We start from the raw sequence: 26,618 nt of genomic DNA on the forward strand, positions 1-26,618 counted from the left end.
GCGAATGAAATGGAATTCGATGGGGAGCTATCAATATTAATGGGGCTTATGGAAGAAAGAAGGTAGAACTAGCTGAGTCAGCAAACAGGATGCATCTGGATGTGCTAGGAGTAAGTGATATTCGGGTAAGGGGAGATAATGAGGAAGAGATAGGAGATTATAAAGTGTACTTGACCGGTGTTAGAAAGGGAAGGGCAGAGTCTGGGGTAGGGCTCTTTATCAGGAATACCATTGCAAGAAACATAGTTTCTGTTAGGCACGTAAATGAGCGAATGATGTGGGTAGATTTATCAGTTGGAGGAATTAGGACAAGAATTGTGTCCGTGTATTCACCATGTGAGGGTGCAGATGAGGATGAAGTTGACAAGTTTTATGAAGCATTGAGTGACATCGTGGTCAGGGTCAACAGCAAGGATAGAATAATGCTTATGGGCAATTTCAGTGCGAGAGTTGGGAATAGAACTGAAGGATACGAAAGGGTGATTGGTAAATGTGGGGAAGATATGGAAGCTAATGGGAATGGGAAGCGTTTGCTGGACTTCTGTGCTAGTATGGGTTTAGCTGTTACGAATACATTCTTCAAGCATAAGGCTATTCACCGCTACACATGGGAGGCTAGGGGTACCAGATCCATAATACACTATATCTTAACAGACTTTGAATTCAGGAAATCTGTTAGGAATGTACAAGTTTTTTGTGGATTTGACAATGATAGAGACCACTATCTGATCTGTAGTGAACTAAGTATCTCTAGGCCTAGGGTAGAGAAAGTGAAATCTGTCTGCAAACGAATAAGGGTAGAAAATCTCCACGGCGAGGAAATTAGACAGAAGTACATGGATATGATTAGTGAGAAATTTCAAACAGTAGACAGTAAGCAGGTTCAGGATATAGAAAGTGAATGGGTGGCATACAGGGATGCTGTAGTAGAAACAGCAAGGGAATGCCTAGGAACAACTGTGTGTAAAGATGGGAAAAGGCGAACATCTTGGTGAAATGATGAAGTGAGAGCAGCCTGTAAACGTAAAAAGAAGGCTAATCAGAAATGGCTCCAAACAAGGGCCGAGGCAGACAGGGATTTGTATGTAGATGAGAGCGAAACAAATAGTTGTTGAATCCAAAAAGAGTCTTGGGAAGATTTTGGTAACAACCTGGAAAGGCTAGGTCAAGCAGCAGGGAAACCTTTCTGGACAGTAGTAAAGAATCGTGGGAAGGGAGGGAAAAAGGAAATGAACAGTGTTTTCAGTAATTCAGGTGAACTCATAATAGATCCCAGGGAATCACTGGAGAGGTGGAGGGAATATTTTGAACATCTTCTCAATGTAAAAGGAAATCATCATGGTGGTGTTGCAAACAGTCAAGCTCATGGGGAGGAGGAAAATGATGTTGGTGAAATTATGCTTGCGGAAGTGGAAAGGATGGTAAATAAACTCCATTGTCATAAGGCAGCAGGAATAGATGAAATTAGACCTGAAATGGTGAAGTATAGTGGGAAGCCAGCGATGAAGTGGCTTCATAGAGTAGTAAAATTAGCGTGGAGTGTTGGTAAGGTACCTTCAGATTGGACAAAAGCAGTAATTACACCTATCTACAAGCAAGGGAACGGGAAGGATTGCAACAACTATCAAGGTATCTCATTGATTAGTATACCAGGCAAAGTATTCACTGGCATCTTGGAAGGGAGGGTGCGATCATTCGTTGAGAGGAAGTTGGATGAAAACCAGTGTGGTTTCAGACCACAGAGAGGCTGTCAGGATCAGATTTTCAGTATGCGCCAGGTAATTGAAAAATGCCACGAGAGGAATAGGCAGTTGTGTTTGTTTCGTAGATCTAGAGAAAGCATATAACAGGGTACCGAGGGAAAAGATGTTCACTATACTGGGGGACTATGGAATTAAAGGTAGATTATTAAAATCAATCAAAGGCATTTATGTTGACAATTGGGCTTCAATGAGAATCGATGGTAGAATGAGTTCTTGGTTCAGGGTACTTACAGTAGTTAGATAAGGCTGTAATCTTTCACCTTTGCTGTTCGTAGTTTACATGGATCATCTGCTGAAAGGTAAAAAATGGCAGGGAGGGATTCAGTTAGGTGGAAATGTAGTAAGCAGCCTGGCCTATGCTGACGACTTGGTCTTAATGGCAGACTGTGCCGAAAGCCTGCAGTCTAACATCTTGGAACTTGAAAATAGGTGCAATGAGTATGGTATGAAAATTAGCCTCTCGAAGACTAAATTGATGTCAGTAGGTAAGAAATCCAACAGAATTGAATGTCAGATTGGTGATACAAAGCTAGAACAGGTCGATAATTTCAAGTATTTAGGTTGTGTGTTTTCCCAGGATGGTAATATAGTGAGAGAGATTGAATCAAGGTGTAGTAAAGCTAATGCAGTGAGCTCGCAGTTGCGATCAGCAGTATTCTGTAAGAAGGAAGTGAGCTCCCAGACGAAACTATCTTTACATCGGTCTGTTTTCAGACCAACTTTGCTTTATGGGAGCGAAAGCTGGGTGGACTTAGGATATCTTATTCATAAGTTAGAAGTAACAGACATGAAAGTAGCAAGAATGATTGCTGGTACAAACAGGTGGGAACAATGGCAGGAGGGTACTCGGAATGAGGAGATAAAGGCTAATTTAGGAATGAACTCGATGGATGAAGCTGTTCGCATAAACTGCCTTTGGTGGTGGGGTCATGTGAGGCGAATGGAGGAGGATAGGTTACCTAGGAGAATAATGGACTCTGCTATGGAGGGTAAGAGAAGTAGAGGGAGACCAAGACGACGATGGTTAGATTCGGTTTCTAACTATTTAAAGATAAGAGGTATAGAACTAAATGAGGCCACAGCACTAGTTGCAAATAGAGGATTGTGGCGACGTTTAGTAAATTCTCAGAGGCTTGCAGACTGAACGCTGAAAGGCATAACAGTCTATAATGATAATGTATGTATGTATGTTTCTTTGTTCCTGGGGCTGTGCAGTCACATCAAATTGCTATCTCTGCTCTATGATCCCCTTCATAGCTGTCTCGCTTCTACAATGTAGAAACACGACGTGACTGAGAGGCCGAAGGACATACACAGAAACTGCCAGTAAATTAAACGTTTGATATGTCCGTGTTGACAGTTTTCTACATAAGCCCTGTCCTACAAACAAAAACGTCCACTACAGTCAATTTAAGAGGAGTTTCCATGATCAACTCCACAATCATCCAGTCCATTTTATGGATAGAATGTAACAAGTGGACACAGCTTTACTTCTAGATTGACAGTTCCACCTCTCTGCTGCTGATGTAATGCAGCCCTTGTAAAATGTAATACCATACTCAGAAAAGCTAATGAATCACGAGTGAAAACAACTTCATGAAAGCTTCAAAGATGCTATATGCACTTACTAATATGAGGTCAGGTACAACCTGCTACCTGCGACTGTCTGGCTGAGGGTTGGACCTCACAAACTAAGAGATATAAACTTCATGTAGAATGGTCTGTATTGAGCTGTGATTACATATAAAATTTAAAGTTTAGTTTAACAGTTTCACCTTTTCAATACAAAATTTTCATAATGTGGGTTACATTACAAATGAAACATTTATTTGGAACCAGTTTCGACCTAAGGTCAAGGTCATCATCAGCCAACAACACAAAGTGCACAACATATTGTATAGTCCATAAAGAATGCACATATATCGCAGAATCATTGTGGTTTGATGCTATGAAGTTGAAGATGAAATAGTCACAATGGAGATAAACGTTTTAAATTATGCATGAATTGCATTAAAGTAAGGCACTTAGCAGCCGCTGAAGGATGATTCAATCTGGATGCTGAAGATTCATGAAAATTTGTGTATCCTTCGCTACAAAGTTCTGACAGCTTTAAGTCATCATATGGTGGCCGTCACATTTAGAAAACAATTTATGCACATGCAGTGAATAATGTAGAAACATGGTGTTGATATCCAAAGAGCTTCTAGTTTAATGTCCTTAAAAAAATGAAGGCAAAAGTTAAATTATTTCTGTGAAGTAGGTGGAGAAGATTCACAGTTCAGTGTGGAAACAAGTGAACTGATAAATAATAATAATAATAATAATAATAATAATAATAATAATAATTGTACCGGGCGGTACACCTCTACACCGTTTATTTAAAAGTTGCGCCAGTTGAAACTCCTCTTCTGGAGGAAGGTTGAACTTTATCTATTCTATTAATTCTCTACTTTCTCCGAAGATGTCACCACGTGGAAAATTTTGAGTTTTTGAACTGTGTCACTTTTGATGTGTTTTTGTTTCGCTTGAAGTAAGAAGTGTGAACTTTCTCTTCTAGAGGACACTACTGAAGAATTACAATAGTGCAACCTAGTGCGAAATCAAAGAACTATTTTGTTGGAGAAATTTTTATTTCAAGAGTTTGTTCTTTGTTAAATTTCTTTCTGTCATGGTTTAAGTTGGCTGTATACCCCTCTTTTTCCCCTTATTTTGGATCTAGCCAATCCCGAATTTCTTTAATTAATTTTCCACCAATAATGTGTTCCTTCTTCCTCTATGTAGGGGTTTCTTTTCCCTAGCCAATAAAAACTTTGAGGGAGGGTGTTTTATTTCCCCTAACGCCTAGAATCTTCCGCGAGAGGATATAAACTGCTGATTTTGGGGTCTCCGGGCCACTTCTGTTCCATCTTTCAGTGTATTAAGTACATAGCAGGAGGCGGGAAGCGCATCTTTCTTCTTCAGCCGTTCAACACCAGGTAATGGCCTATTAATAACTTCTTTTTTTGCTAGGTCGGCAGTTTAACACTCGCGGCGGGTTCGAAGCATTTCCATCATGTAACCTTTTCCTAAAATGTAATTACTCTTTTCATCTTTTTCTTGTAAAGCTACATATTGGGATAGAGAGTGCTAACCCTCTCGAGCTCCCACTCACATTTGTTTTGAGGTGAACTTATTTTCTCAAACTATTCTTCGTTTATGTAATGTAAAGTGTTCTTCTCTAAGTCACCTCTGTAGTATGGGATTAGCCCTTGTGTTAGCGGCCCAGAGCCAGATTAGGTTTTAAAAAACAAAGTGTATTAGGAGTGCAAGATCGCCTCCTCTCAAATTGTTATTTTAGAGGTCATGTAATCAACCTTCTTTTCATGTAATAGACCTCTGTAGGTTGGGTATTTTACCCCTGTGAATACGTCCTTAGAGGACAGCTTGAAGGTAGAGTTTGGTGTGGCCTTTGAGAGGCTTAAATTTTAAGAGCGGATCGCTCTTTTGAAAATGGAGTGTCATATGCCTCGTGGAGGCTTTTCTGTGTAATTCGGAGCCAGAGGCTCCTAGGGATGAATGGGGTTTTCTGCCCCTCTGTTAAAACTTGTGTTTGTGGTAAAACTGAGCTGATCGCTGAAGTCAGGGCGTGAAGCCCAAAACCTGAAAATATTGTATCTCCCCTTGTTTTGCTACATTGTACCTGCCATGTCTGTTATTGCTTGGTTTTTGAAAAGAAAATATAACCTAGTTAAATTTTTAATTAATTTTACATTAACTTTGATTCCGTAGTTTGAAACCCATTCACGCCCGCACCTTCTTACGCCTCTACCTACCGCTAAAACACGGTAACAAGTGGTAGCAGAGCGTGGTTGAATGGGTCTCAATTTAGCCCCTTTTGACGGCTAAACATTGCTTTGATTCGAACTCTAACAATTGTCTCAGTTGCTGGAATTTTTTGAGTTTTTCAAAATTGTTCTGTCATCATGCCCGGCCCTCGCGATGTTCTCCTCCTTAACTATTTGCGCAAAGAGGAGTTGATATACGAGTTAACTATCAGAAATGTGCAATCTGGAGGCACGGTTGCAATCGACACCAACAAGCTTAGAGAGTCCCTTGATTTGCCCATTTCCATCCCCAATTTGGGAGAGAAAGAAATTGATGACTCTCTTTCCACGATCGTCGAGAATATTACTGGGCTAGCATCTGTAGTCAGCTTTTTTGATGAAAACGATCCGTCTCCGAATCAAATTAAGCGTGTGCAAGGCAGGCTGTATCACTTTGCAAATAGAGTTAATGATCTGTTGTCTCTAAAGGTGAATGACGTTCAGAGGAAGGACGCTAATACGCTCCTTGAAACTATTTCTGAATTGTCTAATAAGGTCACTCAATTGCTAACCGGCGAAGTTCCTCCCAAAACTGATCAACCCGCCACAGGGAACGTAGGTAGTGATGAAGAGCCTCCTCAGGGAGAAGTCAATAGGATAACCGTTGCTGCTCAAACTATCTCTGCCCCATCGAACAACGAATCTGAACGCCGTGCGTCATTGGGTAACATCCGCTCTGAATTAACTTCTTTGCCATTGAAACCTTTAACGACTATGTCACCTGGGTTCAGTAGCTTGCCTCATCCATTGGCAATGTTGCTTAGAGGTATCTCTAAGTTTTCCGTCAACACCACCAGTGATGTAATTTCATTTTTAACATTTCTAGTGGAATTTCAGGATCATGCTCTGGTTTTTTCTCTTTCGCCATGTCAAATTTTGCAAATTATCTATCCGTATGCTATTGGTATTCTCTCTGATAAAATCGTAAGAGCCATTGCCGAGCAATCATCTATTGAGGATTTCCATGCCCATTTGCTAGCTAACTTCATCCCGGCTAGAGCCAGGTCCTCCCTGATTCAGAAGTACTATTACCATGTACAGCGCTTGGATGAAAACTTGGCTGATTTCATTCAAGATATCAAATTCTACACTAAGGTGTTTGCTCTGCACTTTCCTGAAGATCAGATTGTGCAGGCTATTGTAGAAGGTATTTCGCCATCCTACAGGTCATACTTGTGTTACGCGGCGTGTCCGCAAACCTTCTCTGAACTTGAAGCATTGGCCGTCTCAGCGGAAGGAGTTAGATACGCCGATTCTTTGCGTGTCGCGAAAGAACCCCCGCCTTCCTTTAGTAACACTCGGCCTCCACCTCGCCGACCAGTCAATCCCCGTAAATGTTATGCTTGCGGGTCGCCTGAACATCTGCGGAATAAGTGTCCTCTGATCAAGTCAAGTGGGACAAGGAATGGAGCAGGGTCATCACAAGGCTGTTTTAAGTGTGGGGCCTTCTCACATATCGCCAAGAATTGCCCAAACTCAAATAGCACCCCCTCCTGCTCAACTTCTGGTGCAAATTCCAGCTATTCCAATAATAAAAAGTGACTAGTGGCGTCGGCTGAGCCGACTAATCCATCTTCCCGAGACTTAGCCCCTAGTAAACAGGTTGTAAATGCAGAGAACGACCAGCCTTCAAATTCATCTTTTGAATGCCCTAAAGAGTGTCTTAGGATTGCGGCGGATACCCCCGCACCTGTTCCTTTTCTTAAGATTGAGTTAAATAACGAGCCTATAACCGCTCTCTTAGATTCAGGCAGTGTTTGTTCCATTATTTCGGCTGATTGGTATTCTAAATTGAAATCTGTTTGTAAACTCCCTGACTATGACTCATCTCCTGTTAAATATGTTTCGGCTAATTCATCTCCATTAGAAATTCTAGGTTCCTTACATGTCAAAATTCGGGTTTTTAAATTTACATGGAAGATCAAATTGTTTGTGGCCAAGCGTTTGTCTTGCCCCATCATATTGGGAGCGGACTTCATTTCTCACACTGGTCTTGTGCTCGATCTCCAGAGTAGGTCGTGCACATTCAAATTTGCGTCCAATTGTAGAATTCCCTTGTTAAAGTGTAATTCTGGATCATGTTCATCTATTTCGCCTACCCAGGATGAGATGTTGTTAGACCTTAGACATCTACCTGAGGAGCAGGCTGATAGTATTCGGAAACTGTGTCAGTCGTTTCCCGAGGTGTTCTCTGATACTCTTGGTGTTACTGACCTTATTGAATACAAAATTGAGGTCACGGATTCAATTCCTGTCCGTTTTCCACCGTATAGGCTATCTCCACCTAAAATGAAGGCTCTGAAAGAAATCATCGATCAGATGTTGAAGGATGGTATTATTAGGCCCTCTAAGTCAGCGTATTCTTCGCCTATTTTTCTAGTCCCGAAACCCCAAGGAGGCTTCAGGCCTGTCATTGATTACAGGGCTCTCAATCGGAAGGTGGTGTTGCAATCTGTGCCCCTTCCCGACCTTCATTCTTGCTTTTCATGGTTTCGTAAGGCCAAGTTCTTCACCATCTTGGACTTGAATCAGGCCTATAATCAAGTTCCCCTTGCCGAAGAGTCTAAACATCTTACAGCGTTTGCCACGGACTGGAATTTATATGAATACAACCGCGTGCCTTTCGGGCTCCCCACGGGGGCAGCTGTGCTCACTAGGCTACTAGATAGGGTCTTTTCCGACATCAAATTTGAGTACTTATATCACTACTTGGATGATGTCGTCGTATTTTCCGAAACCTTTGAAGAACATCTAGACCATTTGCGAGAAGTTCTCAATCGCCTTCGTAAGGCTGGGTTAACTGTTAAGTTGTCCAAGGTTGCCTTTGCTAAGCCCTCTATGTCATTCCTAGGGCATATTGTGTCACCTGATGGTGTAGCAGTCGATCATTCTAGAACACAGGCCATCCGTGATTTTAAACCTCCCAAGGACATTAAAGGTATCGCCAGGTTCATTGGCATGGTGAATTTCTTCAGGAAGTTCATTCCTAATTTTGCTAATAGAGCGGCGCCCTTAAACCTTCTTCGTAGGAAAGGCATCAAATTCGAGTGGGGACCTTCTCAACAAGCCGCTTTTGAAGATCTGAAATTAGCTCTCTGTAATGCCCCTGTACTTGCTATGCCTGATTTCTCGAAGAAATTCATCGTCCAAACCGACGCATCGTCGTCAGCAGTAGCTGCAGTTCTTCTTCAAGAGACTGAACTAGGGAGGCGACCCATCGCCTATGCCTCTAGGACATTGTCAGCTCAAGAAGCAAAGTACTCCATATATGAGCTTGAAGGTTTGGCAGTCTTATTCGCCTTAGAAAAGTTCCGTCTCTATCTGGAACACGTCAAATTCGATCTGGAGACAGATAATCAAGCCTTAAGCTGGGTCTTAGGTAGGCCGCGTCGTACAGGTCGTATAGCCCGTTGGGCCATCCGTATTTCTGCCTTCCAATTCGATGTACGGCATATCAGAGGTACTGAAAATGTTGTTGCCGATGGACTCAGCCGTATGTTTCATAACGACGTAGAGACCCACGAACCGGTCGACAGTTCATCACCTTCCGAGTCCATACTATCTGGTGTTAATGCCATCTTAACAGATGCTCCCATGCTTTTTAGGGATATTGAGAAATACCAACGTGAAGATCCGACGCTGGCTCCGATAATGGAAACCCTTTCTTCTGGGGAACATGCTGTCCCTTATGTTCTGAGGAATGGTGTTCTATGTTGCCCTTCGAGGCATGATAAGTTGATGAAAGTTGTTGTTCCAGCGGTTCTTGTACCTATGATCTTCAAATACTATCATGAGACCCCATTGGGGGGGCATCTTGGAATCTTTAAAACTCGTGAAAAGATTCGTGAAATGTTCATATGGAAAGGTATGGACGGTGAAATTCGGGAACTTGTAAAAGCTTGTAAATCTTGTTTGATCAGTAAACCCACCATGTCCACTAAAGTAGGCCTTTTGTCTTCGCATCAAGCATCGCGCCCCATGGAACGCCTGTATATCGATTATGTGGGACCCTTCCCCCAGTCAAAGGGTAATGCCAACAAGTTCATCTTTGTGTGTGTAGATGGTTTTACAAGATTTTCCTGGTTATTTCCGACTAAGCTGGCTACCGCTCAGTCTACCATTACCTGCTTAAATTCTATTTTTGCTTCTTTTGGTCCGTGTCAATATATTGTATCCGATAATGCTAAGGCTTTTACATCTAATTTATTTCGTAAATTCTGTTTTGACTTATCAATCTCTCATGTAACTACATCTGCTTATTACCCTCAACCATCTCTGGCTGAACGGGTTAACCGTAATCTCAGGTCCGCACTTATTGCCTATCATCATGAAGATCATTCTAGGTGGGACACGTCCCTGCATTGGTTAGCTTTTGCTTTGAATTCGGCGGTTCATGAATCACACAAATTTACTCCAGCTTCTTTGATGTTTAAGTTCGTTCCCAACACGCCGCTCTCTAACCTCTGGTCTCTGAATGACATTCTGCCCGAGACAATAGATCCGGACAACATTAAAGATCTTTGGAAGAAGGCTAAAGCTAATCTTAAAGTATCTCATGAAAAGGTTAGGGAAAGGTATGATCGTGGACGGAGACCCACCACCTTGAAGGTAGGTGACCAGGTTATGGTCAAAAATTTTGTTCCCGCGGGCAAGCTTGCCCCCAGATTTCATGGGCCTTGTATCATTCTCGATTTTCTTACGCCGGTTACCTTATTGCTAAGTAATCCAGCTACCGAGAGGATATTTAGAGTTCACCTGTCCCAGGTGAAACCGGTGTAATTTCTGTGTTAACTTGCTTCATATTATTTTGAAAGGATATGAGGGTTATATTTTTTTTTTTTGAGTTTCACTTTAAGGCATTCTGCCCCTTCGGTAATATTTTGGTTTTAGATGTAAGCCTTGTGTAAAACCTGCCCCGACCCGTTAAACTGCCATCCTGTTCTTGCCACGGCCATTACCACGCTCCCGTCTCCTGCTCCACCTTAAACTGTGGCTTCATAATAGTAAATGCCATGGATATCTACACGCCGCTGGCCCCTCAACCTCTCCACAAGCCTGTACCCTCAAAGAAAATGATTGTCCAACACAATTCTGCCGCCTAGCTTTAATGTTTCAGCGCCCCCGCAGCCGCGCAGCGCCGTGCAGCGACTGGGGAGGGGGATGGGCCCCCTCCTCTCCAGCGAGGACGACATGTGCACGGCGAGCCGGAGCTCACCTCCCGGCCAAGGCTGATGTGCGGCGCACGACCTGCTACATGCCCGCAGCCTGTATCTGTTCACCGCGGGCGCGGCGTACTTCAACACCTCTGCTCCCCTCATAGTGCGGGCGAGCGGTATCTCAGGGTACTTGAGGGGTCCGAGCGGCCTCCGTTGGACGCAAGCTGCAACGGTCGGTCCGGCCATTCGACTCAATCTACATCAACTACATGGACAGTCACCATAAGCAATAACTACACTTGGGAATTCAACTACAATATTTGGTGGACATTGCAAAATTTTTCTTCACCTTTAAGTATTAAAAGTTTATCTTCAGAAATTCAAATTCTACAAACATAAAGACTTTCATTCACCTGCAACAACAACATTTTGAAACTGAATTAAGAAATCTTGTAAATGCTTCTGCTATCTATCTTCGTATCAACATCATTACTTGGACGTTGTTTCAAACGGATTTCATGTGTCACCCCTGGAGGAACTTTTGGGGGGGGAGGTCTGTACCGGGCGGTACACCTCTACACCGTTTATTTAAAAGTTGCGCCAGTTGAAACTCCTCTTCTGGAGGAAGGTTGAACTTTATCTATTCTATTAATTCTCTACTTTCTCCGAAGATGTCACCACGTGGAAAATTTTGAGTTTTTGAACTGTGTCACTTTTGATGTGTTTTTGTTTCGCTTGAAGTAAGAAGTGTGAACTTTCTCTTCTAGAGGACACTACTGAAGAATTACAATAGTGCAACCTAGTGCGAAATCAAAGAACTATTTTGTTGGAGAAATTTTTATTTCAAGAGTTTGTTCTTTGTTAAATTTCTTTCTGTCATGGTTTAAGTTGGCTGTATACCCCTCTTTTTCCCCTTATTTTGGATCTAGCCAATCCCGAATTTCTTTAATTAATTTTCCACCAATAATGTGTTCCTTCTTCCTCTATGTAGGGGTTTCTTTTCCCTAGCCAATAAAAACTTTGAGGGAGGGTGTTTTATTTCCCCTAACGCCTAGAATCTTCCGCGAGAGGATATAAACTGCTGATTTTGGGGTCTCCGGGCCACTTCTGTTCCATCTTTCAGTGTATTAAGTACATAGCAGGAGGCGGGAAGCGCATCTTTCTTCTTCAGCCGTTCAACACCAGGTAATGGCCTATTAATAACTTCTTTTTTTGCTAGGTCGGCAGTTTAACACTCGCGGCGGGTTCGAAGCATTTCCATCATGTAACCTTTTCCTAAAATGTAATTACTCTTTTCATCTTTTTCTTGTAAAGCTACATATTGGGATAGAGAGTGCTAACCCTCTCGAGCTCCCACTCACATTTGTTTTGAGGTGAACTTATTTTCTCAAACTATTCTTCGTTTATGTAATGTAAAGTGTTCTTCTCTAAGTCACCTCTGTAGTATGGGATTAGCCCTTGCGTTAGCGGCCCAGAGCCAGATTAGGTTTTAAAAAACAAAGTGTATTAGGAGTGCAAGATCGCCTCCTCTCAAATTGTTATTTTAGAGGTCATGTAATCAACCTTCTTTTCATGTAATAGACCTCTGTAGGTTGGGTATTTTACCCCTGTGAATACGTCCTTAGAGGACAGCTTGAAGGTAGAGTTTGGTGTGGCCTTTGAGAGGCTTAAATTTTAAGAGCGGATCGCTCTTTTGAAAATGGAGTGTCATATGCCTCGTGGAGGCTTTTCTGTGTAATTCGGAGCCAGAGGCTCCTAGGGATGAATGGGGTTTTCTGCCCCTCTGTTAAAACTTGTGTTTGTGGTAAAACTGAGCTGATCGCTGAAGTCAGGGCGTGAAGCCCAAAACCTGAAAATATTGTATCTCCCCTTGTTTTGCTACATTGTACCTGCCATGTCTGTTATTGCTTGGTTTTTGAAAAGAAAATATAACCTAGTTAAATTTTTAATTAATTTTACATTAACTTTGATTCCGTAGTTTGAAACCCATTCACGCCCGCACCTTCTTACGCCTCTACCTACCGCTAAAACACGGTAACAATAATAATAATAATAATAACAACAACAGTGGTTTATAGGGAAAGTGAATCTATAATAGATACGATGAGGAAAAGAAGAATTGCCTTTTTTTGTCATCTTTCTAGATAAAATGATAATAGGGTAATAAAATAACTATTTAATTACTTTTGGAAAAGAAAAACAAAATATAATTGGTTTAAAGAAGTTCAGAATGATTTAGAAGAGCTGAATATTACAATGAAGCAAATTGAAAATAGAGAAGAAAAAAGGATTCTCAAGAACAAACAAATAAGATTGTCATTAAAAACTGTACAACACAAAAAATATGTCATATCTGGTGAAGAAAGGGCAGCCAGGTCAGCCAGAATAAAGAGGTTTTGGGAAAGGAAGAAAATGATGCAAGCTAAATCTTCAGTTAATTCTTTGTTAACATAAATGTATTTGGGTTTGATTTAAGTGATCCAATGTGGGCATAAACTATGTAAATAAATAAATACACTGACTGACAGAGCAAATGCAACACCAAGAAGGAGTGGTCAGAACTTTATGCCAATTGCAGGGTAGACTGACGTCACTGAGGTATGTTCATGATGTGAAATGCGCCGCTGTGCTGCGCACGTAGCGAACGATAAATGGGACACGGCGTTGGCGAATGGCCCACTTCGTACCGTGATTTCTCAGCCGACAGTCATTGTAGAACGTGTTGTCGTGTGCCACAGGACACGTGTATAGCTAAGAATGCCAGGCCGCCGTCAACGGAGGCATTTCCAGCAGACAGACGACTTTACGAGGGGTATGGTGATCGGGCTGAGAAGGGCAGGTTGGTCGCTTCGTCAAATCGCAGCCGATACCCATAGGAATTTGTCCACGGTGCAGCGCCTGTGGCGAAGATGGTTGGCGCAGGGACATGTGGCACGTGCGAGGGGTCCAGGCGCAGCCCGAGTGACGTCAGTACGCGAGGATCGGCGCATCCGCCGCCAAGCGGTGGCAGCCCCGCACGCCACGTCAACCGCCATTCTTCAGCATGTGCAAGACACCCTGGCTGTTCCAATATCGGCCTGCACTCCCGGCGTCCGCTCAGAAGACTACCATTGACTCCACAGCATAGACGTGCACGCCTGGCATGGTGCCGGGCTAGAGCGACTTGGATGAGGGAATGGCGGAACGTCGTGTTCTCCGATGAGTCACGCTTCTGTTCTGTCAGTGATAGTCACCGCAGACGAGTGTGGCGTCGGCGTGGAGAAAGGTCAAATCCGGCAGTAACTGTGGAGCGCCCTACCGCTAGACAACGCGGCATCATGGTTTGGGGCGCTATTGCGTATGATTCCACGTCACCTCTAGTGCGTATTCAAGGCACGTTAAATGCCCACCGCTACGTGCAGCATGTGCTGCGGCCGGTGGCACTCCCGTACCTTCAGGGGCTGCCCAATGCTCTGTTTCAGCAGGATAATGCCCGCCCACACACTGCTCGCATCTCCCAACAGGCTCTACGAGGTGTACGGATGCTTCCGTGGCCAGCGTACTCTCCGGATCTCTCACCAATCGAACACGTGTGGGATCTCATTGGACGCCGTTTGCAAACTCTGCCCCAGCCTCGTACGGACGACCAGCTGTGGCAAATGGTTGACAGAGAATGGAGAACCATCCCTCAGGACACCATCCGCACTCTTATTGACTCTGTACCTCGACGTGTTTCTGCGTGCATCGCCGCTCGCGGTGGTCCTACATCCTACTGAGTCGATGCCGTGCGCATTGTGTAACCTGCATATCGGTTTGAAATAAACATCAATTATTCGTCCGTGCCGTCTCTGTTTTTTCCCCAACTTTCATCCCTTTCGAACCACTCCTTCTTGGTGTTGCATTTGCTCTGTCAGTCAGTGTAAATAATAATAATAATAATAATAATAATAATAATAATAATAATAATAATTGGTACAAGGGCCATTGAAAAAGGGTGCTGATCGAACAGTAAAAATAAATAAAAATATAATATGTGTCTCACATGCAAGATTACAATAATCAATATACTAACATAGAGGAAGATATGGAAATCCTTAAGATATTAAACAAAGGCCCCCTACTTGATATAATACACACATTTAGATCAGTATTTCAATTCAAACTACAACCTTAATGACATTTCAAAGAAATCCAACATTCTATTTGACCTTCTCATTATTATTTTTAGAAATTTTAATTTAACAAATCAAAAATTGATTTTCCATTCAATTCATGGTACCTTTCCACAGCATTCATCCCTATTCCCACGCCCCTCAGCCCCGTCGTAAAATAGCCCCTCCTCACTTTCCCCTTCCTTCCCCGTTCTCTCCGATCTGCCCTACCCCGTTTGTTTCCCCTCCCTTCCTGATCTTCCTTCCCTGAAAATCAGTTATGCAATACGTCCAACACATCGCAGCGCAAGTTGAAACAGATATTATATTTTTATTTTTCAATGGCCCTTGTACTAATTTGGCTTATTATTTGTACCATTTCATGGCCCTGATCTTATGAAAAAAAACGAAGTATTACAACATCTATATTTGCCATGCACCGTAGTAAGATGACAAAGATTATGTAGTAGAGCAATAAATCTGAAGAAAGTACGGAAATATCAAGTTAAATAGGCCGTGATTACATCATAAAATATGGTCAGATGGAAGCAAGGAAGCCGTGAATGCCTCGAAAAGAATACTAATTTAACGAACCAATTAAGCCATGATCGCGATGTAAGACAGTCAGACTTAAAGAATCCACGTGGCCATGATCAAGAAAAAAATGCTGAATGTTTTAAATTGTTAATGGCAAAGTGAACAATCAATTACGTTGAGCATCAAAACTATAATTCGTGCGAAAAGTTGTCACGAGGAAGGTGCAACGGAGCAAAGATTGAAAAATAGTTAATACATCAAGTAATATTAAAAAGATATTACGCCAACCTATAATTTAACATCAGGGCTAACAAGGAGGAAACTTTAAGAAAGCAGAAAAATATCTAATTTAGTGGAGACTGAAAGTCAAACCGAAAGTTGACGCGAGTCACCTAACGAAATAAAATATCACCAACTCGAAACATATTTATGAGAAGCTAGAAATTAACTAGAGTACCATTACGAAGTTTGTAACTGAAAGTTGATATTGAATATTTGGTGGAATTACTTGTTTAAAAATTATAATTTAGTTACTGGAGAATTTCTTGAAAAGAAGCTTAATTGTGGTACTAATTATGATCTTGAATATGTTTCTGTCACATCCAATCAACGGCCTCATCATGAGTAACTAAATCGGAGATGGGACTGGCGACTGACCGACTCCACGCCAGCTGATTCTACAAGCCCGTAACCAGTTGCTACTGCCAATGTGTGATGCAGCTATGACCTGAAGCCGGCCAACTGCCTAAAGATGACGAAGATGAAGTCTTGCCCAGTCCAGTAATGCCAGCAGATTAAAGCTAAGTTCCGAGCATTTTTATTTATTCAAAGTAAATATTACGTCAATTTTAAATGTAGTACTTACAGGTTAAAACATGATTTTCATGAAGGTCGTATTTATATCTTCGAGATGTACTTTTAATGTGCAGTGTCTTCGCAAAGAAGTTATCATAATTGCTTTAAAATAGGTAATAGGTAATCTTCGATTGCAGAAACCAATATCCTTTTGTAGGGATGAATTTAGCCAAATATGGAGAGACTTAAAACAGTTTCGATGATTACCAAGGAAAAGTGAAACTTATAATGTGTTATAATCTAACCGAAATACGGAGTGGAGTTAGATGTTTTTGTTGGTTATTAAGACCTGGTTATCGGCAGTACGCTGTCACATGTAAGTAGATATGAACGTGATTTGTTCATACTTGTATTTCTCGTACAGGGATGAGTGATTATATGTTTTTGAGTAGAAATATAACCCATTAATGCAATGTTGTCACTCGATGATAGAATATTGAGACTTTACGCCGCTAAAGAAGTAATATATAAATTTTTATATGAGTAATTAAGAGTTTATTCGTCGTAAATATGAGATTATAAGTATAAATATTCAGAGGGATATATTTGTAGGAATGAATTAGGTGAAGTTGTAATGTTTTCGGTTGAAATATGGAGAGAGATGGATACTTGAGATTTATTGGTAGCAATTACATGATGTGATTGATTGATTATAATTGACGTGTTAGCGGCATGAATTTAATAACAAGATAAGATTTTTTGGGCTAATGGGATATTCTTGCTGTAAATACGTTACGCAATTCGTAGGCTTATAACCATATATATAAAAAACCATATTTACTCATCGAAATAACATCTCCAAATAATAAATATTGAGGTAAACCTGAATTCTTCTAAGAAGATTTCGCATGTTGTAACGAGTCTTGTTTGGTATTTGTTGTCGAAATCATCATTCATGAAATGAAGCATTTTCTTGAATTAAGTCTCTGCCATTGATAAATAAATATTGTTACTAACTATATTCTCTAAAATTCCATGAAATGGTAATCGAACTTAGACGCAATCATGAATCTTGATATATGTAAGGATAGGATAATAACAATTTATTGTTAGGGGATACCTACATTTATTTCTTAGGAAATAATATGGATATATTTATCCAGTAACTTGGTGAAAGTTATACATCGGAATATATTTAAATAGCCATTGGGAGCTATAATAATGTGGAACTTTGCTTTCTCTGCTAGCATTACATTTGAAGATCGGCGATGAATGGAATGATGAATGATTTGTTCGAAAAAAATGAAATGGGCAATTTCGATATAAATGAATGAGATTCAATTTTTAATTTAACCATTTTTAATTTATTTATGATTTTATCCATACGTTAACTTACTTAATACTTTAATTTCATGAATATTCAACAAGAATACTATCTAATGAGATTGATAGTTGCGACTTATGTAACTCCATAAAGTTTTCTTTGTTTTACATTGTGAGAATCATATTTTTTTTTACAAGAAGAATGATTAAGCTTAAAAGGCGGCTGGAGTCAGTTCTAAATCCACATTTTATTTCAACATATCGCCACTAGTCTCGTTGCTGTCGACAGCTAACTCCACTGATAGTTACATCGCGGGTGCATAGATGTCAGTAAGAAAGGCCAAGGCCGAGCGAGCAATTCCCCTCTCACCCTCCAGTGTCACGTAGTCTGTCACCAGGAAGTTGTGATACAGTACTTGCACGGAGCTGATGGTGCTGACATTTGTATGGAATGCGAAACATTCCAGGAAATTATTGAGCATGGGTTAGTGCTGAGCAAAACAGTCAAAATAAGGTACTGTTTCTGACCAAAATAAATGAAATGGCGTATGGCTTTTAGTGCCGGGAGTGTCCGAAGGCAAGTTCGGCTCGCCAGATACAGGTCTTTTGATTTGACGCCCGTAGGCGACCTGGGCGTCGTGATGAGGATGAAATGATGATGGAGACGACACATGCACTCACCCCCATGCCAGAGAAATGAACCAATTGTGGTTAAAATTCCCGACCCTGCCAAGAATTGAACCCAGGACCCCTGTGACCAAAGGCCAGCACGCCGGACACTGTTTCCGATGTTGAAATGAAGAAGTGCATCAACCCCGTCCCCGCCTCACGTCTTTCCCTGTACCGGCCAGTGAGCGATACATAATATATCCAATGAAAGTACAAACTGATATAACAGAAGTTAATTCATTTACGCATTTTTTAGTCACACAGTGATACTTTGGACATACGATAAAGATTGTAACGCGACCAAGAACAAAATTTTCCAACAACCCTGAATTAAAAAAAAGCCTTACAAATTTATAACTGTTTTTTCCCCTTGGAAACAAACAGTTCTGAAATATATAAACAATGTATAAAACATCCCATTGCATATTGTGTTAAAATTTGAATTCGATCAAATAACTTGTTTACAGAGATGCAGAGGTGCCGGAATGTTGTCCCGCAAGAGTTCTTTAACGTGTCGACCTTCCATTACCACCGCACTGAGCCAGGATCGAACCTGCCAAGGGGCAGAAGGCCTGCGTTCTAATCTTCGAACCGTCGTGAGAGTCTCTTTGTCTTTACAAGGATGGATTTGAAGTTGTATGTTTTCGTATAAGTTTTAAATAATAAATGTTACAGCATATAAATATCCATTAGTTGTGCATTTCATGACTTGAGTGGAGTGTAATTAGAGTAACTACTAAGCTCAAAAAAATACTACTTCATTCTCGCTCTCGGTGACGTCAGGCGCTTTAGCCAATAGCAACGCTGCTCACCGGAATGACCTATCTGAGCTGTAAGTTATTCTAGTTACGTTGGAAAACCCCATTTCCAAGAAATACAAGGATTGTAAACGACGGTTTTGTATACCTACCCGTTATGAAACTCTGAAACGGTGCTGGTAAAGAACGCAACAGCTGAGGGGCACTGCAACTTCCCTCTGTAGGTGGGGGTAGTAGAATAACACCCACAGTATCCCCTGCCTGTCGTAAGAGGCGACTAAAACAGGCCCCATGGGCTCTGAACTTGGGAGTCTGGGTTGGCGACCACTGAGCCCTTAGCTCAGTCCTAGCTTTATTTTCACTTACTCTTGCCAGGCTCCTCACTTTAATATATCCTTCTTCTTCAAGTGTCATATCTTTTTTTTGCTAGTTGCTTTACGTCGCACTGACACAGATAGGTCTTATGGCGATCATGGGACAGGAAAGGGCTAGGAGTGGGAAGGAAGCGGCCGTGGCTTTAATTGAATCGTTTATTTCAGAAAGCAGTCAAGTGCCAAAAAATGGAAAAATGAGTTAATGGCAAAATATGTTACTAAGAGGGTATATGCACATTTTGGTGCTGAAACCAGTCAAGAAACGTCATCGTATAATGGTCTGGTATTACGTTGAATTTCGTATTTAGTTCAGAAACCAGTTAAGTGACACTGCTTGGTTGGTTTCTGCGGTAAACTGCTGGTACCTTTCCGGTTGGCGCTGCTGTTCTGAATCCAGAATAACCAGCTGTTCGTCCATTTTTGTTGTCATTGTTGTGTTTCTGGAATCGCATGTTCCTAGTTTTATGAACAACTGATTCAAAAAGTGTATCTTTTGTTTAGTGCAGTGTTTTTTATATTCTCAGTGATATGTCTGAAAATTCAGAAGCGAGTTTGAATCCCACTGTCAGCAGCCCTGAAGATGGTTTTCCGTGGTTTCCCATTTTCACACCAGGCAAATGGGGGCTGTAACTTAATTGAGACCACGGACACTTCCTTCCAACTCCTAGGCCTTTCCTATCCCGTCGTCGCCATAAGACCTATCTGTGTCGGTGCGATATAAAGCCACTAGCAAAAAAAAAAATTCAGAAGGCGAACCTGTATCTGAAAAGGAAACGAGAAGTGGTAGACAAACAAACTCACACGCGTAATATTATTCAGAATGCAAGGGTAAAAGGAGAAGGTTACATTTCTTACTCCGACAAGGAAGTAGCTGGTCTGAGCCCTACATTATTCTTTGTTACTGTTTGTTTTAGATACCCATCAGTATCAAGAAGATACGTGAACTAAATGCCTTAAAACCTTACTTGATGGAATATGAACACTTTTATGACAGCATTTTACAATGGCCTACTACAGAGACAGAATGTGCTGTGGAGTTTGTTTATGAGGACTGATTACCTCTTGTCATGATGAGCAGGCATTGCTGATTTCATCCTTTTGTATCAGCAATACCTATTAAAATATATATTTTTTTAACAAATTCGGGGTTTATGACAAAATCCCTTCAAAATTCAAGAATTATCCCATAAAAATATGTTTGCAACGCTCGTTTATTTCAGAAACCAGTTAAGTGGAAAATTTTTCCGTTTTTTTTACAGCATAGTTAATAAGCACATACTATTTTTCTTTACATAGAAATTATTAAGAGATATAATTCTTTCAAGCTAAAATATTAAAACCCCTACCATAACATTTTGTCTGATGCTAGACAGTTTTTTTCATTTTCCCCAAATATGACAGACTTGGCGCTTGACTGGTTTCTGAAATAATCGATTCAATTAAGGTACAGCCGCAGCATTTGCCTGGTGTGAAAATGGGAAACCACGGAAAACCATTTTCAGGGCTGCCGACAGTGGGGTAGTGGTGATTATTGTTTTAAGAGGAAGTACAACTAGGCAACCATCTTCTATTAACACTAATCAGAGAAAAAAAATTGTAGGGATCCAACACTTCGAAAAATGAAGATATCGGTCAAAGGAAGACAAGGGCCACGAAGGGCATGAAAATGAAAGACTCCCTAGCCCTCGCAAACCTAATAGCGTCGGGGTCGGAAGAGAACAAGAGTAGACCTTGGGAGGTCGGATAGGATAGATGAATATGAGGAACCGGGCACAAGTGGAAGCAATGCCAGAATTCAGCTAAGGGCCCCGTGGTCGTCAGCCCACGCTCCAAAGTACAGAGCCCCTGGGCCCCCTATTAGTCGCCTCTTACGACAGGCAGGGGATACCGTGGGTGTTATTCTACCACCTCCACCCACAGGGGGGCGACAGTGGGGTTCGAACCTACTATCTCCTGAATACTGGATACTGGCCGCACTTAAGCGACTGCAGCTATCGAGCTCGGTTCATCTCCTTTCAGAAGATCGGCTACCATCGTAGAGATTCTTGCTTTGGATGTTGCTCCGTTAAACCAAGTTTTCAAATGATCAATTATCAATCCAAGGAATGCGCCTTCTTCCTGGTCTTTTTTTGCCTTGTATCTTCCCTTGAATAACCAGCTGCAGTAGACGATATTCTCTTCTCTCATCTATCCTATCCGACCACATTTGATCAACTCTTGTTCTTTTCTGACCCCGACGGTATTACGTAAGGAAGCCTATGGAGTCTTTCATTTTCACGCTCTTCGTGGCCCTTGTCTTTCCTTGGCCGATACCTTCATTTTTCGAAGTGTCGGATCCCTTCCATTTTTCTCTCTGATTAGAGTTATATAGCGGATGGTTGCCTAGCTGTACTTCCTCTTAAAACAATAATCGCGACGTAAAGTCCTTAGCAAAAAAACCCCCACTAATCACCACCACTGCACTGCAACTGAAAAACAACGGTTGTGTTCCCGAAACGGTTGCGTTCTCTCTGTCCCAGCTGTAATGGGTATTACAAACAGTGACACATACACGGAGACTCAAGGAGGGTTGTAATGCATAAACAGGGGAGGTCCGCCTGCAAGCCTCATATCGAGAGCAAGGGAAGCAGTGCAGCGGTGAGTTTCCATGCACACTAGTAACAGACGTAGATTTAAACCCATATCCAGAGGCGATTCTAGCCCTGGCGGGGGGGGGGGCTCAGTTTTAGTGAAATAATTATTTTAAAATTCCTTGATTAATAAAGAAATTGATAATTTACAGATATAACGCATTTGAAATAAACGTGTTAATGGTTGTGCTAATGTTGCCCATTGTATTTTTATAAACATGGTTATTTTTCTTTTGAATTCCGTTACCAAGACTTTCAATTCCAAACAGCCCCCCTTCCCCATTTTAAGTTTTTTTTTGCTTTACGTCGCACCGACACAGATAGGTCTTATGGTGACGATGGGACAGGGAAGGGCTAGGAGTGGGAAGGAAGCGGCCGTGGCCTTAATTAAGGTACAGCCCCGGCATTTGCCTGGTGTGAAAATGGAAAACCATGGAAAACCATCTTCAGGGCTGCCGACAGTGGGGTTCGAACCTACTATCTCCCGAATACTGGATACTGGCCGCACTTAAGCGACTGCAGCTATCGAGCTCGGTTTTTAAGTATCTGGAACCGCCACTGCCCATATTGTAATAGGCTACAACTGAAAGAGGAACAAAATATATTTATAGCAATTTATTCTTATTGTACTAAACCTTAAAATAGTTTTATAAATGTGTACACACAGAGATAATACAGAAACATTAGTAGCAATTACTATTCAGTACGCGGATTCTCAACCATTACTGCATCTCTTTCTGTAACGTTACGCTATTTAGCCATTCTTTTAGTGAGATATGTTGTAGCTTATTCGAACTGACGATTCGCCTCCGACCTACAATTACCAATAAAAATAAGTTAATTGTCTTAGTTTGAATAGTGAGCATAATTGCGTCACTAATATAACAAAGACAATTCAATAAAGTCGGATAACACCTACCTCAGATAAGGCAGCTGTTTTAAGTTCATTCGCAATTTCATGGTGTTCTTTACCAACATATTTGTCATATTCTTCGGCGTGTTTTAAAGAATAATGTCGATGAATGTTATTTTTTTTGCTAGTGCTTTTACGTCGCACCGACACAGATAGGTCTTATGGCGACAATGGGATAGGAAAGGCCTAGGAGTTGGAAGGAAGCAGCCGCTGCCTTAATTAAGGTACAGCCCAGCTTCTGCCTGGTATGAAAATGGGAAACCACGTAAAACCATCTTCAGGGCTGCCGACAGTGGGATTCGAACCCACTATCTCCTGGATGCAAGCTCACAGCCGTGCACCTCTAACTGCATGGCCAACTTGCCCAGTGTTAAAATTAAGTTTAATGTCTTATTACAAATCAAGCCTTTTGCCATTCCATTGCACTCAGTAAAAAGATACGGCATAATAAAACACGACAAAATATAACGTGCTATTGAAAGGTCATACCACAACTAGCGAGTAACAAAGTACTGTCAGGGTGTCCACTGCCGCTTGTTATGAAGCAAGAGTGAGGAAGCGACTGATAGCAGCTCACCACATCCCTGTATGGGTAAGAGCTAATCTTTCATCATCCCTCTTCAAGGACAAGGCGCTGCGGCATCTGACGGAAACTGGCTGAACTACCAGCACTAGAATTCGTCTGACACTCGTAAGTCAATAAGCAGAGCTTTATTAAAATCAGGATTAAATATATAAAGAATCCCTAATTTTGAAGTATGTTAAAGTAGTCCCTTAGAGAAAAAAATAAACTTCGCTACGGTATAGTTTGCTTCTAATTTGAACACCATCTTGACTTAAAACAAGTTTAGGAAAACTGCGGTTCAGAGCTCAATTTCATATGGGGATTCTTTATTTTAACTACCATTTTTATAACTATATTTGTATTTCTTTTTGAAATGCTTTTAAACTAATGAAAAGTGTATCACAGACTACCGTGCGCTATAAAAACAAAATAATTTTATCTTGTTCTATTTCCTTATAAAAACTCTTACAAACTTTTGACCCATGTTTGAACAACTACTGAGCTGGTGGCCGGCCGTTCCTGCTCCGGCCGCCTCTTAATCAAAAACTTTATCGATTTATCCTTTCAATGAAGAGATACTGAATGTAATTGGATATTATTTTAATTCATCCCATAATAATTCTTTGAATAAATTGATTATTTATATATTTAAATTATTATTATTGCAATTTATTTTCATAATTATAGTGGATAAGCTTACGTTGAATTATTACAAGATTATTCTTAGTCGAATGAGTTTGAATGATGATTCTATCGATATTTATGGAAGGAGGGAAGTGCTGGTAAATCATATGAAAGGAAATGCGGGTTCCCAGTCGATCTCACGTTAAAAAGTATACCTTATTGATGCACATTAGTTACCCCTGAGAGGTATCGAGTAGCAAGTCGGAGATGATTTTAACGCTTGCAGCAGAACGCGGAATGTAGAAAACTGCTTTAATTGGAACTTGTACAAGCATGTTGAACTTAATATACACCGATTAATGGAGACAATCATAGCTATCGATACTTAGCATCATTATTAATGCATGATCCATTCAGTTGATTCCAATACGTGATGTAATCAGAAGGGGAGAAACAGCCGGTGCAATACACGGGTCGCCCGATATGGCTCAAGAAAGAGTTTTCCCCGAAGGATGGTGCATATTATTATTATTATTATTATTATTATTATTATTATTATTATTCATAATTTCCCTTTATCCAGCTGTAGCCATGTAGGGGCAAATATGGTTCCTCTCCACTTTCTTCGGTCTTTCCACCACTCCTCCTCTAACACTGTGTCCCAGTCCAGGTTTCTTTCTATAATGCTGCATTGGATGGTATCCTTCCATCTCAATTGTGGTCGTCCACGGCCTCTCCTTCCTTGGATTTGCATTTCCAGCACCTTTTTTTTGGCATTCTTTCGTCGCTCATTCGCTTTATGTGCCCAAACCATCTTAGTCGGCTCTTCTCTATTCTGTCATTAATTTTTTCCACTCCAATTTCTTCCCGGATTTTCTCATTCCTTATTTTGTATCTTATACTCTTCTGTATCATACTCCTCAAGAACTTCATTTCGGCTGCCTGTATTCGACTCTCATCCTTCTTTGTCATTGTCCAAGTTTCTGCTCCGTAAGTTGTTATGGGTACGTAATACATCTTGTACATAGTATCCTTTGCTTCTGTTGGTACATCTTTGTCCCATAACATGTTTCTTACACTATGATAGAAACAACTTTCAGCTTGAATCCTTTTACTAATCTCAGCATCCAGTCGAGCATTCTCCATTAATTCACTCCCCAGGTATTTAAACGTTTCCACTACTTCCAGGGGCTTGTCTGCAAGTCTAATCTGACCTTTCCCTTCTTTCTCCCCTCTAGTCATAACAAGAGTTTTACTCTTTTGTACACTTATTTTCAATCCACATTCTTCGATCTTCCCATTCACCACATTCAACTGTTCTTGAACCTTCCTGTCGTCTTCTCCCCAAATCACAATATCATCTGCAAATAACATCATGTTCATTTCTCTTCCTCTATATGAACCTTTTGCTGTTCTGATGATGTCATCCATTACTATTGTAAACAGGATTGTTGATAGAATACTTCCCTGTCTCAGCCCACTAGTTATTTTGAACCAACTTGTCCTGCCAACTTGTGTTTGCACGCAACTACAACATTCCTTATACAATGCCATGATCATTTTTATTAATCTCTGTCCAATTCCTTTTTGCACCAGACTGTCCCAAACTTTCGTCCTGGGGACACTATCGTATGCCTTTTCAATGTCAATGAATGTCATCACCATATCATTCCCGTACTCCCAATGCTTTTCCATTAGTTGTCTCATAATGAAAATGGGCTCTATTGTTGACCTTCCACTTCTGAAACCAAATTGATTTTCCTGTATCTGATTATTATTATTATTATTATTATTATTATTATTATTATTATTATTATTATTATTGGGATCATATCAATCAGGTGACAGATAAGGCGGTGAAAACAACTATTGCGCTGAGTAGATTAATGAGCAACGTTAAAGGTCCAAAGTCTAGCCGACGACGACTTCTGATGTCGATAGTTCACTCGACACTTTTATATGGTAAATACAAAGTATGTTACAAGTGTTATGTTTAATATCCACCTATTCAACACAAGTCTGGGCTGAATCTCTGAAGTTTGAAAAATACCAGTGAAGGATAGCTGCGGTACATTCGGAAATCAGCTTTGTGTATTACAAGCGCATATCCCACAGTATCCGAACCTGCGGTCCTTACGGTAGCACCGATTGATTTACTTGCCTTAGAGAAACAGGAAGTATGGCAAATTCAAGGAGAGCTCGGAAAGAAGCGTGCTAAGGAGCTAGCTTATAGGCAACGAATGGAGCGGTGGCTGCAAAGATGGGAGGAAGATCCTCAAGGAAAATGGACTAAGCAGCTGATACCACGCCTAGCTGATTGGGTTGCCCGAGCTCGTGGCGAGGTTAACTTTTACATTTCGCAACTATTGACGGGTCACGGATACTTCCGGAAATTTCTACATAGAGTAGGTAGAGCGAACGATTCTGCGTGTATTTATTGCAATGATGTAGACGATGTATTTCACACATTGGTCAACTCAGAGAAGATGTTTAGATACTGAGCAAGGAGAGTTGTGCA

General features: G+C 41.1%; 1 protein-coding gene across 2 annotated transcripts in view; it reads left to right on the forward strand.

The window, feature by feature from the left end:
* Positions 1 to 26,618, forward strand: part of LOC136876048 (ethanolaminephosphotransferase 1) — a 261,187-nt gene that overhangs the window by 134,399 nt on the left and 100,170 nt on the right. The window contains exon 7 of one of the 2 annotated variants that reach the window (XM_068228192.1): positions 18,704 to 18,883. The exons of the other annotated variant lie outside the window; for it this stretch is intronic. Within the exon in view, the coding sequence (XP_068084293.1) occupies positions 18,704 to 18,868 (165 nt within the window). The 3' untranslated portion in view covers positions 18,869 to 18,883. Of the gene's footprint in view, positions 1 to 18,703; positions 18,884 to 26,618 lie in introns of those variants that run through there. 2 annotated transcript variants of the gene reach the window in all.

This window comes from Anabrus simplex, chromosome 6 (assembly GCF_040414725.1).
Source record: "Anabrus simplex isolate iqAnaSimp1 chromosome 6, ASM4041472v1, whole genome shotgun sequence".
Lineage (NCBI taxonomy): Eukaryota > Metazoa > Arthropoda > Insecta > Orthoptera > Tettigoniidae > Anabrus > Anabrus simplex.